Genomic DNA, 15,854 nt, shown 5'->3' on the forward strand with positions numbered 1-15,854 from the left:
TGCCGTGTCAAGGCGCTCTACACGTGCTGTGTCAAGGCGCTCTACACGTGCTGCGTCAAGGCGCTCTACACGTGCTGCGTCAAGGCGCTCTACACGTGCTGTGTCAAGGCGCTCTACACGTGCTGTGTCAAGGCGCTCTACACGTGGCTGTGTCAAGGCGCTCTACACGTGCCGTGTCAAGGCGCTCTACACGTGGCTGTGTCAAGGCGCTCTACACGTGGCTGTGTCAAGGCGCTCTACACGTGCTGTGTCAAGGCGCTCTACACGTGCTGTGTCAAGGCGCTCTACACGTGGCTGTGTCAAGGCGCTCTACACGTGCCGTGTCAAGGCGCTCTACACGTGGCTGTGTCAAGGCGCTCTACACGTGCCGTGTCAAGGCGCTCTACACGTGCCGTGTCAAGGCGCTCTACACGTGCCGTGTCAAGGCGCTCCACACGTGCTGTGTCAAGGCGCTCTACACGTGGCTGTGTCAAGGCGCTCTACACGTGCTGTGTCAAGGCGCTCTACACGTGGCTGTGTCAAGGCGCTCTACACGTGCCGTGTCAAGGCGCTCTACACGTGGCTGTGTCAAGGCGCTCTACACGTGGCTGTGTCAAGGCGATGCATTCCCGGGACCTGGCCGACCTACCGGACACCAAATGGAGAGACCATTTCTCTCCCCTCATTGCGGCCGCCCCTCAGTGGAAACAAATTAACAAGTCTCCCCCGTAGCCAAACGCTACGGTGACCTCCAGTGGAGGTTGGCACACTGCACGTTGCCATCGGCCGTGTGGCTCAGCCGAATCTCTTGCCGGGGGTAACAGACTCGTGCATTTCCTGCGGTGCCAGGGAGGATCTGCCCCACCGGTACTTACGCTGCCAGCGGCTCAAACCAACGTTCCGCCTTTTGGGGGACATCTTCAGGAAACTGGGGGTGCCCTTATACAACAGCAGCAGCTTCGTCTATGGGGTGGTGCCTTACCTGGCTAACAAGCGCCATGACCTCGCAAACTTCGCCTGTGCTCAGGCGAAAATGGCGGTGTACAGAACGAGGAAGAAGATGCTGGAAGGTGACACTGACGGCTGCTCTGTGCTTCCAGTGTTCAGAGGCGTGCTCAAGGCGCGGCTCCGGCTAAAGCACGCCATGTACCACACACATGCCGGTGAATATGGGCAACTTCTTCGAACGCTGGGGAGCCGGACAAGCCCCTCTCTGTACCAGCGTGGACGGCACCCTCGTGGTGTTCACCTTCTGAAGCGCTCGCTCGTCACCGTGGCGTGCGCGATGACCACCACCACGTGACTTTTCTTTGACTTTTCTTTCGTGTGGATTTGTAGCGTTAATTTGCTGGTGACTTTGTGTGTTTCGTATCGGAATCGCCTCCAGTGCTGTTGCTGCTGGCGGCAATAAAAGTTGTTTAAAAAGTCAAAACTCTCTCCACCCCCTCCCCCACTCCTCCTCTCACTCCCCATCTCTCTCCTCTCTCTCCTCTCTCTCCCCTTTCTCCTCTCTGGCTTCCTTCACAGACTTTGACTTTTAAACAACTTTTATTGCCGCCAGCAGCAAAAGCACTGGAGGCGATTTCAATATGAAATACACAAAGTCACCAGCAAACAAAAGAAAACAAACGTTTTTTGTTTGCATTATGACTGCAGGTATTGTGGTCTATGCAAACATGACTCCTTGTAAAAAAGGTGTCAGTTTTGTTGCCAGATAGAAGGGTAAAAACCCAATTATCTTCTTTTATTTTATTTCTACCCACGTGACTTTACCGAAAGAACCAAGTATGGATTTCTGCAGTCACGAAAGCCTCACACCCGTAGAACACACGAAAGTTACACGATTTTATTGTATCAGGTAAGGCCCCGCTGAGTTGCTGTGAAACTCCTTCTTCGGAAGTAAGCCCGGCCATCAAGAACGACTTCAGCTGAACCGAGTGGCTTATCGCGTGCAGCCAAAATGCTTTCAAAGCCTCACGTTGATTCTAAATGTGTAGGGAAAAACCGGAATACGTGGAGACAAATCCGCACGACCACGGGGAGAGAGAGACACGCAAACTCCAAGTTGACAGCAGGAGTCAGGATCGGGATCGAACCCACGACCTCCTGCATGCCAGGCGAGGTAGTTAACATCTCTTAGCCACCGTGATGATGATGAGAGAGACACACAAACTCCAAATTTACAATAGGCGTCAGGATCGGGATCGAACCCACGACCTCCTGAATACCAGGCGAGGTAGTTAACATCTCTTAGCCACCGTGATGATGATGAGAGAGACACACAAACTCCAAATTTACAATAGGCTTCAGGATCGGGATCGAACCCACGACCTCCTGAATACCAGGCGAGGTAGTTAACATCTCTTAGCCACCGTGATGATGATGAGAGAGACACACACACAAACTACAAATATACAACAGGCGTCATCAGGGTCGGGATCGAACCCACGACCTCCTGCATACCAGGCGAGGTAGTTAACGTCCCACACCGCGACGAACAGTTTACATAACACCAACAAACTAAACACACAACAAGCAGCAGTTGTAAAGACGCGAGTTTGTCAATATAGATGGTGATGATGGTGATGATGGTGATGATGATGGTGATGATGGTGATGATGGTGATGATGATGGTGATGATGATGGTGATGATGATGGTGAGGATGATGGTGATGATGATTGTGATGATGATGATGATGGTGATGATGATGGTGATGATGGTGATGATGGTGATGATGATGGTGATGATGGTGATGATGGTGATGATGGTGATGATGGTGATGATGGTGGTGATGATGATGGTGATGATGATAATGGTGGTGATGATGGTGGTGAGGATGATGATGATGGTGATGATGGTGGTGATGATGATGATGGTGATGATGATTGTGATGATGGTGATGATGATGGTGATGATGATGGTGATGATGATGGTGAGGATGATGGTGATGATGATTGTGATGATGATGATGGTGATGATGGTGGTGATGATGATGATGGTGGTGATGATGATGATGGTGATGATGGTGGTGATGATGATGGTGATGATGATGGTGATGATGATGGTGATGATGGTGGTGATGATGATGGTGGTGATGATTGTGATGATGGTGATGATGGTGATGATGATGGTGATGATGGTGGTGATGATGATGGTGGTGATGATTGTGACGATGGTGATGATGATTGTGATGATGATGGTGATGATGATGGTGAGGATGATGATGGTGATGATGATGATGATGATTGTGATGATGGTGGTGATGATGGTGATGATGATGGTGATGATGATGGTGAGGATGATGATGATTTAAAAGTGCATCGTAGCTCCCAGTGGCTTTCTGATATCGGAAGGAAGAGCGTTCCAGACGGCCGCAGAAGCAGTGCCTCTAAAAGAACCGCGGTTGACCGTCTTTGTAAGATGGCGAGCCAAAAGTGTAGTGCATAGTGTAGTGTATAGTGTAGTGTATAGTGTAGTGTATAGTGTAGTGTATAGTGTAGTGTATAGTAGTGTTTTGTGTAGTATATAGCAGTGTATAGTGTAGTGTATAGTGTAGTGTATAGTAGTGTATAGTGTAGTGTATATTAGTGTATAGTGTAGTGTATAGTAGTGTATAGTAGTGTATAGTGTAGTGTATAGTGTAGTGTATAATGTAGTGTATAGTAGTGCATAGTGTAGTGTATAGTGTAGTGTATAGCAGTGTTTTGTGTAGTGTATAGTGTAGTGTATAGTGTAGTGTATAGTGTAGTGTATAGTGTAGTGTATAGTGTAGTGTATAGTAGTGTATAGTGTAGTGTATAGTGTAATGTATAGTAGTGTATAGTGTAGTGTATAGTAGTGTATAGTGTAGTGTATAGTGTAGTGTACAGTGTAGTGTATAGTAGTGTATAGTGTAGTGTATAGTAGTGTATAGTAGTGTATAGTGTAGTGTATAGTGTAGTGTATAATGTAGTGTATAGTAGTGCATAGTGTAGTGTATAGTGTAGTGTATAGCAGTGTTTTGTGTAGTGTATAGTGTAGTGTATAGTGTAGTGTATAGTGTAGTGTATAGTGTAGTGTATAGTGTAATGTATAGTGTAATGTATAGTAGTGTATAGTGTAGTGTATAGTGTAGTGTATAGTGTAGTGTATAGTGTATAGTGTTGTGTATAGTGTAGTGTATAGTGTAGTGTATAGTAGTGTATAGTGTAGTGTATAGTGTAGTGTATAGTGCAGTGTATAGCAGTGTTTTGTGTAGTGTATAGTAGTGTATAGTGTAGTGTATAGCAGTGTTTTGTGTAGTGTATAGTAGTGTATAGTGTAGTGTATAGTGTAGTATATAGTGTAGTGTATAGTAGTGTATAGTAGTGTATAGTGTAGTGTATAGTGTAGTGTATAGTAGTGTATAGTGTAGTGTATAGTGTAGTGTATAGTGTAGTGTATAGTGTAGTTCATAATGTAGTGTATAGTAGTGCATAGTGTAGTGTATAGTGTAGTGTATAGTGTAGTGTATAGTAGTGTATAGTGTAGTGTATAGTAGTGTATAGTGTAGTTTATAGTGTAGTGTATAGTAGTGTATAGTAGCGTATAGTGTAGTGTATAGTGTAGTGTATAGTAGTGTATAGTGTAGTGTATAGTGTAGTGTATAGTGTATAGTGTAGTGTATAGTGTAGTGTATAGTGTAGTGTATAGCGTATAGAAACACCGCTACACCCCCCACTCATCCTGCCACTTCTGCCCATACCATGGCCTTCTTCCCTCCTCCCCCTGTGAGCGGCGGCGGCGGTGGTGGTGGGGGGCTGTCTGGGTGCCCCCCCCCCTCCTTACTCCACCCCTGCCACCACCAACTCTCCATCGCCGCATCAGACAGCGTTCAGGCTGTGCGCTGGAGCGAGCTTCTCCCGCTATTATCCCCGGCATAACACAGGACGCATTCAAACTCTCACATTTATCTCGCTCGCTCGCTCTCTCTCTCTCTCTCTTGTTTTTTTACGATCAGAGGAAACAAGAAGATGCTCGGTGTAGTCGGCACTTTGCTTCGTTCAGCATTTCGTTTTTGTTGTTTTTACTTTGTTTAATGCTTTGCTTTACGTAACCCCAACCCCCCACCCCCCCCTTTTTAAATTAAAGATTTAACAAAATATTTTTAACTCTGCTCTCCTTACCCTTTCCTTCTCTCTCTACCCCCCTCTCTGCCCCCCCCCTCTCTCTGTACCCCCTCTCTTCCTACTCTATGTCGCTCTCTCGCCCGCTCTCTCGCTCGCTCTCTCGCTCGCTCTCTCGCCCGCTCTCTCGCCCGCTCTCTCGCCCGCTCTCTCGCTCGCTCTCTCTCTGGCTCGCTCTCGCTCACTCGCTCTCTCTCTCTCTTTACTCTCCTCCTTTTTCTTTACAGTAGTGACAGCAGCGGTGGTGGTGGTGGTGGTGGTGGCAATGGTGCGATGGTGATGTGGTGGTGATGCCAGTGGTGGTGTGGTGGTGGCGGTGTTGCGATGTGGTGGTAGTGGTGTTGTGATATGGTAGTGGTGATCTGGTGGTGGTGTGGATTTAACCAGGCTGAATTCTGTGAGGAGCTCACAAATCCTTGAAAGATCTGGACACATTCCCACCAGTGAGCTCCTGTTGTAGGCAAGGCTGCGTTGGCTGGGTCATGTAACCTGCATGCCCAGCCACCGAATGCCCAAGCAGGTTCTGTTTGGCCGGATAGAGTGGGGGCTAAACGGGCACGACACGGGCTAGAGAAGAGATGGAGCTAATGGGTGAGTGGGTGGGTGAGTGGGTAACACGGGCTAGAGAAGAGATGGAGCTGATGGGTGAGTGGGTGGGTGAGTGGGTGACACGGGCTATAGAAGATATGGAGCTGATGGGTGAGTGGGTGGGTGAGTTCGTGGCACGGTCTAGAGAAGAGACAGAGCTGATGCAGTACAGGAGGATGTGGAGCTGAGTGGACTTGCCGAAGACCTGTACCAGCGGTGTCAATATCGGCCTCTGTGGAGGAGGAGGCTCGTGAAGGACGCTGCTGCTGCTACTGGGCAGTTGGAGGCAGTCGCCTACCAACAACAACGGAGGGCAGAGGAGCGCCCGGCGGCTAAAATTCAGCAAGTTGGCACGGAGGGGGGCACAGCTGGTGGTACATCGGCCAGCCATGTCAGTCAGCCAACTCATGACACCTGCTGGGTCTGTCCCGTGAGTGTCAGCAGCGAGCCTTCGACACTTCACGTGGCCGCAAGGTGCACCTGGCCTGGCACAGGCGCCGTGGTGACGTCACCGTCACTGAGTGGCCAATGGCGGTTGTTGGAGTTGGTGGTGTAATGGAGTGGTGGTGATGTGGTGGTGGTTGTGGTGGTGATATTGGTGGTAATCACACCCCATCACCACAACTACCACCATCACCACCATCCACCACCACTATGCGTCACTCACCACCACTATTATCCACCATCACCACGACTGGGTGATGGATCGTTGTTGGTGATGGTGATAGTCGTGATACCATCACCACCACCACCACCACCATCAATACCACCAATACCATCACCACCGTCACCACCACGATCCATCACTCACCACCATCCACCATCACCACGACTGGGTGATGGATCGTAGTTGGTGATTGTGATAGTCGTGATACCACCATCAACCAACCACCAACAACCACCCCCCACCACCATCACCACCATCCACCATCACCACGACTGGGTGATAGATCATAGTTGGTGATGGTGATAGTCGTGATACCACCACCACCACCATTAATACCACCAATACCATCCACCACCACCACGACTGGGTGATGGATCGTAGTTGGTGATGGTGAAAGTCGTGATACCACCACCACCACCATCCACCACCACCACGACTGGGTGATGGATCGTAGTTGGTGATGGTGAAAGTCGTGATACCTACTCTTCGTTCTTTCGGTAAAGTCACGAAGGTAAAACATGAAATTAAAATTAATAAAAAATAAAAACAAGTCCTGATACCACCACCAACCAACCACCAACAACCACCGCCACCACCACCCCCACCCACCGCCACCATCACGGGGGGAGCAGCACTGCTAACTGACCGTCACCACAACAGACGGGGAGGCAACACGCCCGTTAACTCGCCCATCGGCGGCGGTCGGCTGACGCCGGTTCCGCTTGTCGCCGTGAGCCGCCGTTGACGGCCATCGCTGTGAAGGGCGAGCGGGTTGGGGGGGGAGTCGGAGGGGGGCAGTGGTGGTGGAAGGGTGGAGGAGGAGGGTGGGGGGGTGGTGGGGGGTGGTGGGCGGTGGGGACAGAGAATATAGAATCGTCAGGGTCGGGGATCGAACCCACGACCTCCTGTGTACCAGGCGAGATGGTCAACATCTCCCTCGCCACCATGACGAGATGCACCCTCAACCCCACCGGGGCAGTAAACATACCCACCCCCAACCACCCCCACCACCACCACCACCCCGGCCCACCACCTCCCCCCCCCCCCCACCACCTTCACCACCACCCACCACCCACCACCACCCCCCCCACCACCACTCCCACCACCACCACCCCACCACCAACACCACCACCACCCTCACCACTAACACCTCCACCACCTCCACCACCCCCAACCCCCCCTCCACCACTCCCCCCCCCCCACCACTCCCTCCACCCTCTCACCCCCCCACCACCACCCCCCCACCACTCCCTCCACCCTCTTACCCCCCCCCACCACCACCCTCCCCACCACCACCACCCTCTCACCCCCCACCACCACCCCCCCACCACACCCTCCACCCTCTCACCCCCCACCCACCACCACCACCCCCCCACTCCCTCCACCCTCTCACCCCCCACCACCCCCCCCCCCCACCACTCCCTCCACCCTCTCACCCCCTCCCCCCCCACCATTACGAGGGGTGAGGCGGCTAACGAGCCGCGTAACGCGCGCGCGAGCTACGAGCGATAACGAGGCCGTAAACGCCGCTTCGCCACTCAGGGGAACGCTACGTGGAGGAATGGGGGCTAAGGGGGTGGGTGGGGAGAGTGGGGAGGGTGGGTGGGGTGGGTGGGGAGAGTGGGTGGGTGGGGTGGGGTAAGGAGGGTGGGGAGGGTGGGTGGGGTGGGTGGGGTAGGTGGGTGGTGTGGGTGGGGTGCGGAGGGTGGGCGGGGTGGGTGGGGAGGGTGGATGGGGTGAGGAGGGTGGGTGGGGTGAGGAGGGTGGGGTGGGGAGAAAGGGTGGAGTCGAGGGGCTGAGGGGGAGGCCTGATGAGGCCGCCAACCACCCACTCAACCACCCACTCACCCACCCACTCATCCACATACCCATCCACTCACCCACCCACTCATCCACCTACCCACCCACTCACTCAACCACCCACTCATCCACCCACTCATCCACCCACTCATCCACCTACCCACCCACTCACTCATCCACCCACTCACCCACTCAACCACCCACCCACTCATCCACCTACCCACCCACTCACCCACCCACTCAACCACCCACTCACCCACTCAACCACCCCCTCACCTACCCACTCACCTACCCACTCACTCATCCACCCACTCAACCACCCACTCATCCACCCACCCACACATCCATCCACTCACCCACCCACTCACCCACCCACCCACCCACTCACTCACTCACCCACCCACCCACCCACCCACTCACTCACCCACCTACTCACCCACCCACCCACTCACTCATCCACCCACTCATCCACCTACCCACCCACTCACCCACTCACTCAACCACCCACTCAACCACCCACTCAACCACCCACTCAACCACCCACTCACCCACTCAAACACCCACTCACCCACCCACTCACCCACCCACTCACCTACCCACTCACTCATCCACCCTCTCACTCATCCACCCACTCATCCACCCACCCACTCAACCACCCACCCACCCACTCACTCACTCACTCACCCACCCACTCACTCACTCACTCACCCACCCACTCACTCACTCAATCACCCACTCACCCACCCACTCACCCACCCACCCACCCACTCACCCACTCACTCAACCACCCACTCACCCACCCACCCAACCACCCACCCACTCACCTACCCACTCACTCAACCACCCACTCAACCACCCACTCACCCACTCACTCAACCACCCACTCACCCACCCACCCACTCACCCACCCACCCACCCACTCACCCACTCACTCACTCAACCACCCACTCACCCACCCACCCAACCACCCACTCACCCACTCACTCACTCAACCACCCACTCACTCACCCAACCACCCAACCACCCACCCACCCACTCACTCAACCACCCACTCACCCACCCACCCAACCACCCACCCACTCACCTACCCACTCACTCAACCACCCACTCAACCACCCACTCACCCACTCACTCAACCACCCACTCACCCACCCACCCACTCACCCACCCACCCACCCACTCACCCACTCACTCACTCAACCACCCACTCACCCACCCACCCAACCACCCACTCACCCACTCACTCACTCAACCACCCACTCACTCACCCAACCACCCAACCACCCACCCACCCACTCACTCAACCACCCACTCACTCACCCAATCACCCACCCAACCACCCACCCACCCACTCACCCACTCACCCACCCACTCACTCACCCACCCACCCACCCACTCACTCACTCACCCACCCACCCAACCACCCACCCACTCACCCACCCACTCACCCACTCACTCAACCACCCACTCACCCACCCACCCACCCACTCACCCACCCACTCACTCACCCACTCACTCAATCACCCACTCACCCACTCACTCACTCAACCACCCACTCACTCACTCAACCACCCACTCACCCACTCACTCACTCAACCACCCACTCACCCACTCACTCACTCAACCACCCACTCACCCACTCACCCACCCACCCACCCACTCACCCACTCACCCACCCACTCACTCACTCAACCACCCACTCACCCACCCACCCACCCACTCACCCACCCACCCACTCACCCACCCACCCACTCACCCACCCACTCACCCACCCAACCACCCAACCACCCACCCACACGGTAGCCTCGATTTTTTTGTATTTATTAATTTACAGCACCAAGGGCGCGGCACAAACGCCCCTCCCCCCGCCCCCCATTCCAGCCCCCACCCACCCACCCCCACCTCTCCACCCAACATCTCTCATCAATCTCAAACAACCATTACCTGTCCTTGGTAAGTTATCATTAGCCTATCCTGCACACCCACAGGGTGGTTATTAGGGCTTGGCAAATATTGAGTTCCTGTCCGGCTGGATTAACCTATCTGGCCGTACGATCTTCCGAGCGCGCAGGAGAAGGAGGGCGGGAGGGAGGGCAGGTCCCTCCTCTACCCTGGCTAAAGCTAAAGCCGGTGGCTAGGTAGGTGTTCACTACCTCGCCGGGTATGCGGGAGGTTCGTGGGTTCGATCCCAGACGCTGATGACGGCTGCTGCTGTATATTTGTGGAATTGCGGTGTCTCTCTCTCATCATCATCACAGTGGCTAGGTAAGTGTTAACTACCTCGCCGGGTATGCGGGAGGTTCGTGGGTTCGATCCCAGACGCTGATGACGGCTGCTGCTGTATATTTGTGGAATTGCGGTGTCTCTCTCTCTCATCATCATCACAGTGGCTAGGTAAGTGTTAACTACCTCGCCGGGTATGCAGAAGGCCGTAGGTTCGATCCCCAAACCCGGATGACGCCTGCTGCTATAGATTTGGAGTCTGCGTCTCTCTCTCTCATCATCATCATCACGGTGGCTAAGAGATGTTGACTACCTCGCCTGGTATGCAGGAGTGTGTGCGTTCGATCCCCGACCCTGACGATGCCTGCTGCTGTATATTTGGAGTTTGCGTGTCTCTCTCTCCATGGATTCTCCGGTTTTACCCTCCACGTTTAGAATCGAAGTGACGCGTTTAAAGTTATTTGAAAACTGATATAAATGTGCACGTGACGATGATGATGATGATGATAAGCCGCTACTCGGTAGAGCTGCTATCATTTGTCACGCTCGCTTCTGACAAGACGGTCAGGCTCGCTTCTGACAAGAGCTATTCAGCAACTCAGCGGGGCCTTACCTGGTGCAATGCAATCTCTGTGTGAGTCTATGGGTCTCTGTGCGAGTCTATGTGCGAGGCTATGGGCCCCTGGTTTAATCTATGGGTATCTGTGTGAGGCTATGGGTCTCTATGCGAATCTATGGGTCTCTGTGCGAGTATATTGGGTGTCTGTGTGAGTCTATGGGTCTCTGTGTGAGTCTATGGGTCTCTGTGAGTGTATGGGTCTATCTGTGAGTATATGGGTCTCTGTGTGAGTCTGTGGATCTCTGTGTGTGTGCATGTTGAACTTCTTTCGCACCGTACGTAGCCCACCGTAGCTAATCGGAGGTGCGGGTGGGGGGGGACATCAAACTACACGCAACAACAACAAGCAGCAGCAGTTCTAAAGAAGCGAACTTGAGTCAATCCAGATAACGACGAAGATTCAAAAGAGTCAGCCCCCAGTGCGAAGGGACTAGCGGCCACGGGAGGTAATGACAGGGGAGTCAGCCCGCAGTGCGAATGGACTAGCGGCCACGGGAGGTAATGACAGGGGAGTCAGCCCGCAGTGCGAATGGACTAGCGGCCACGGGAGGTAATGACAGGGGAGTCAGCCCGCAGTGCGAATGGACTAGCGGCCACGGGAGGTAATGACAGGGGAGTCAGCCCGCAGTGCGAATGGACTAGCGGCCACGGGAGGTAATGACAGGGGAGTCAGCCCGCAGTGCGAATGGACTAGCGGCCACGGGAGGTAATGACAGGGGAGTCAGCCCGCAGTGCGAATGGACTAGCGGCCACGGGAGGTAATGACAGGGGAGTCAGCCCGCAGTGCGAACGGACTCGCGGCTACGGGCGTAATGACAGGGGAGTCAGCCCGCAGTGCGAACGGACTAGCGGCCACGGGAGGTAATGACAGGGGAGTCAGCCCGCAGTGCGAATGGACTAGCGGCCACGGGAGGTAATGACAGGGGAGTCAGCCCGCAGTGCGAACGGACTCGCGGCTACGGGCGTAATGACAGGGGAGTCAGCCCGCAGTGCGAACGGACTAGCGGCCACGGGAGGTAATGACAGGGGAGTCAGCCCGCACCGTGAAGAGACTAGCGGCCACGGGAGGTAATGACAGGGGAGTCAGCCCGCAGTGCGAATGGACTAGCGGCCACGGGAGGTAATGACAGGGGAGTCAGCCCGCAGTGCGAACGGACTCACGGCTACAGGAGGTAATGACAGGGGAGTCAGCCCGCAGTGCGAACGGACTAGCGGCTACAGGAGGTAATGACAGGGGAGTCAGCCCCCAGTGCGAATGGACTAGCGGCCACGGGAGGTAATGACAGGGGAGTCAGCCCGCAGTGCGAAGTGACTGGTGGCTACGGGAATGATCGAGAAGGGGAGCGCGAACAGCCGACGGGAGAGGACGGTGGAGTCTGCCGGCGGAGCGAGCGTCCAGAGTCGACGGGAAGGTTCGGGAAGGGGAGGGAGATCGTGGCCTCGGTCTGCATATAAGTGGGAGATGTGCGGGAGACTCGGGGCTGTTGCAGTGGGGTCCTCCGCCTGATGTCGATTGAACGTGCCATCAATAACGAAACCATCTCAAGACAAGTGTTGGAATCGGACAGGCAAGAGAGAGAGAGCATTCCAGACGGCCGCAGAAGCAGGCCGCGGCGCGACCAGAGTCTTCGCCGCGACGGGCAGCGGCTCCCCCTCCTCCCCATCAAGGGGTTAAGGGGCGGGCCGGCTGCGCGGGTCCACGTGTGTCCAGCCGTGTCCGTGACATCGCTACGCTCTGGTACCCGCCAGTCTATGTGCGGATCTCCCGCTCGCTCACTCGCTCCCGCCCACAGCCCCCACCCCACCCCCAGCCCCCCCCACCCCCAGTCCCCCCAACCCCCAGGCCCGCACCCCCAGCCCCCTTGACATCGATTTTCCCTTCCTTCTCTGGCGCATTTTCCTCATTGACCTTTGCAATCTCGATACCTGGGGCTATAGAAACAGCTGGTGGTTGTGGTGGTGGTGGGAGTAATGATAACGACGGTGGTAGTGGTGGTAGTGGAAGTTGTGGAGGTGGTGGTAGTGGGAGTGGTGGTAGTGGTGGTGGGAGTGATGATAGCAGTGGTGCTGGTGGTGGGAGTTGTGGTGGTGGTGGTGGTGGAAGTGAAGATAGCGCTGGTGGTGGTGGTGGTGGGAATTATCGCGGTTGTGGTGGTGGTGATGGTGGAAATTGTGGTGGTGGGAGTGATGATAGCGGTTGTGGTGGTGGTGGGAGTTGTGATGGTGGTGGTGGGAATTTTAGCGGTGGTGGTGGTGGGAGTGATGATAGCAGTGGTGCTGGTGGTGGGAGTTGTGGTGTTGGTGGTGTTGGAAGTGAAGATAGCGCTGGTGGTGGTGGTGGTGGGAATTTTAGTGGTGGTGGTGGTGATGGTGGAAATTGTGGTGGTGGGAGTGATGATAGCGATTCTGGTGGAGGTTGTGACGATCGTGGGGAGTGGTGGGGTAGTGGTTTGCGCGCCACTGCGCTACGAACCCGGCAGAGAACCAGAGTTCGATTCCCGCTCACGGCCACCAATACACCGGTGACGATTTTCTCAACTGGTGCTGGGCCTCCCCTAGGACGACTCAGCCTCAACTGAGTACCTGGTGCGGTGTGTCTGCACGTCGCCACCGGGGGAGACAAAGGCGGCCGGGCGTGGTAGCCCCCTCGGTAGCCTTCACAGGTGCTGCTGCTACTCGCTAACAGCACTTGCCCCAACAGTCTGTTACAGGCTACACGGGGGATCTTTGTTTGTGTGTACACGGGCGCGCGAGTTACGAACCCTGCGACCCGAGTTCGATTCCCGCTCACGGCCAACACCGGTGACGATTATCTGAACCGGTCCTGGGCTTCCTCCCCTAGGTCGACTCAGCCTCAAATGAGTACCTGGTGCGGTGTGTGTAGTAAGCATCGCCACTGGGGAGACAAACGCGGCCGGGCGTGGTGCTGGCCACCCACCCCCTCGTTTGCCGTGCCGGCCTTCATAGGTGCTCGCTAACAGCACTTGCCCCTGACAGTCCGTTAAGGCTATACAGGGGATATGTGTCTTTGTCTTTGGAGGAGGCTCGTGAAGGACGCTGCTGCTGCTGCTGCTGGGCAGTTGCCCTCCAGCAACAACGGAGGGCAGAGGAGCGACGCTCACAACAACGAGCGGAGCGCTGGGAGGCTAATACACAGCAAGTTGGCAGAGTAGGGGGTACAGCTGGTGGTGCATCTACCCGTCATCTCAGTCAGCCAACCCATGGCACCTGCTGGGTCTGTCCTGTGACCTCCTCCTGCCAGCGGCGAGCCTTCGACGCTTCACGTGGCAGCCTCAAAGTGCACCTAGTCTGGCACAGGCGGCGTGGTGACGTCACCATCACTGAGTGGTGAATGTCGGGTGTTGGTCGTGAGTGAGTGTGTAGGGGGAGCCGTAGTGCAGTGATTAGCGCTACACTGCGCCACGAACCCCGCCACCCGAGTTCGATTCCCGCTCACGGCCAACACCGGTGACGATTATTTGAACTGGTCCCGGGCCTCGCCTAGGTCGACTCAGCCTCAAATGAGTACCTGGTGCTGTGTGTAGTAAACATAGGGGAGACAAAGGCGGCCGGGCGTGGTTGCTGGCCACCCACCCCCCCTCGTGTGCCACAGTGCCGGTAGCCTTCACAGCTGCTGCTCGCTGGTAACAGCACTTGCCCCTACAGCCTGTTAGAGGCTACACGGGGGAGCTTTGTCTGTGTCTACCTTCACAGGTGCTGCTGCTACTCGCAACTAACAGCACTTGCCCCTACAGCCTGTTAGAGGCTACACGGGGGAGCTTTGTCTGTGTCTACCTTCACAGGTGCTGCTGCTACTCGCAACTAACAGCACTTGCCCCTACAGCCTGTTAGAGGCTACACAGGGGACCTTTGTCTGTGTCTACCTTCACAGCTGCTGCTACTCGCAACTAACAGCACTTGCCCCTACAGCCTGTTAGAGGCTACACGGGGGAGCTTTGTCTGTGTCTACCTTCACAGGTGCTGCTGCTACTCGCAACTAACAGCACTTGCCCCTACAGCCTGTTAGAGGCTACACGGGGGAGCTTTGTCTGTGTCTACCTTCACAGGTGCTGCTACTCGCAACTAACAGCACTTGGGTAAAAAAACAATTATCATATTTTTCGATTTAAAGCTTCTTTCGTGACTGCAGGGATTCATCTTCTTGGTTCTTTCGGTAAAGTCACGTAGGTAGGAAAATAATAAAATAATAAAAATAAAACATCATAAAATAATTCTCACGACGTTTCGGCCACTTTAGCGAAAGAACCAAGAAGATGAATTATCATATTTTTTACTGGCAAATGAGGTACCAATGGAGCACTTGCCCCTCCAACCTATCAGAGGCTACACGGGAGTAGATCGTTGTATCTACCTTCACAGTTGCTACTCGCTACTAACAGCACTTGCCCCTACAACCTGTTAGAGGCTACACAGTGAATCTTTCTCTGTGCTACCTTCACAGGTGCTGCTCGCTACTAACACCACTTGCCCCTCCAACCTATCAGACGCCACACAGGAGTACATCTTTGCCCTCTCTCCCTCGTCCACCCCGTGCCTCTCTCCCTCGTCCGCCCCGTGCCTCTCTCCACCCTCCGCCCTCGTCCCTCCCTCCCCGCCCGCACCGCGACCCTCACCTTGCGCAGGAGTCCTCCGATGCGCTCCGCGGAGCCGTAGAACTCCGAGTGGATCCACACGAAGCGCGTCGTGGCGAGGACGCGTGCCAGAGCCCCCGGCGCGTCGCGAGCTCTGCCCGCACGCAGCGCCTCGCACGGCTCCTGCAGCGCTAGCAGGAAGTGTAGGTTGCTCTCCGCTTGCCGGGAGCCATCCTGGTGA

At 55.1% G+C, this 15,854-nt stretch overlaps 1 protein-coding gene across 1 annotated transcript in view; it reads right to left on the reverse strand.

The window, feature by feature from the left end:
- LOC144952414 (dynein axonemal heavy chain 2-like) overlaps nucleotides 1-15,854 on the reverse strand; it is a 139,082-nt gene that overhangs the window by 81,821 nt on the left and 41,407 nt on the right. Inside the window, exon 4 of the mRNA XM_078882810.1 lies at nucleotides 15,656-15,847. Within this exon, the coding sequence (XP_078738936.1) occupies nucleotides 15,656-15,847 (192 nt within the window). The remainder of the gene's footprint in view (nucleotides 1-15,655; nucleotides 15,848-15,854) is intronic.

This window comes from Lampetra fluviatilis, chromosome 67, assembly GCF_964198595.1.
Source record: "Lampetra fluviatilis chromosome 67, kcLamFluv1.1, whole genome shotgun sequence".
In the NCBI taxonomy this organism is placed as follows: domain Eukaryota; kingdom Metazoa; phylum Chordata; class Hyperoartia; order Petromyzontiformes; family Petromyzontidae; genus Lampetra; species Lampetra fluviatilis.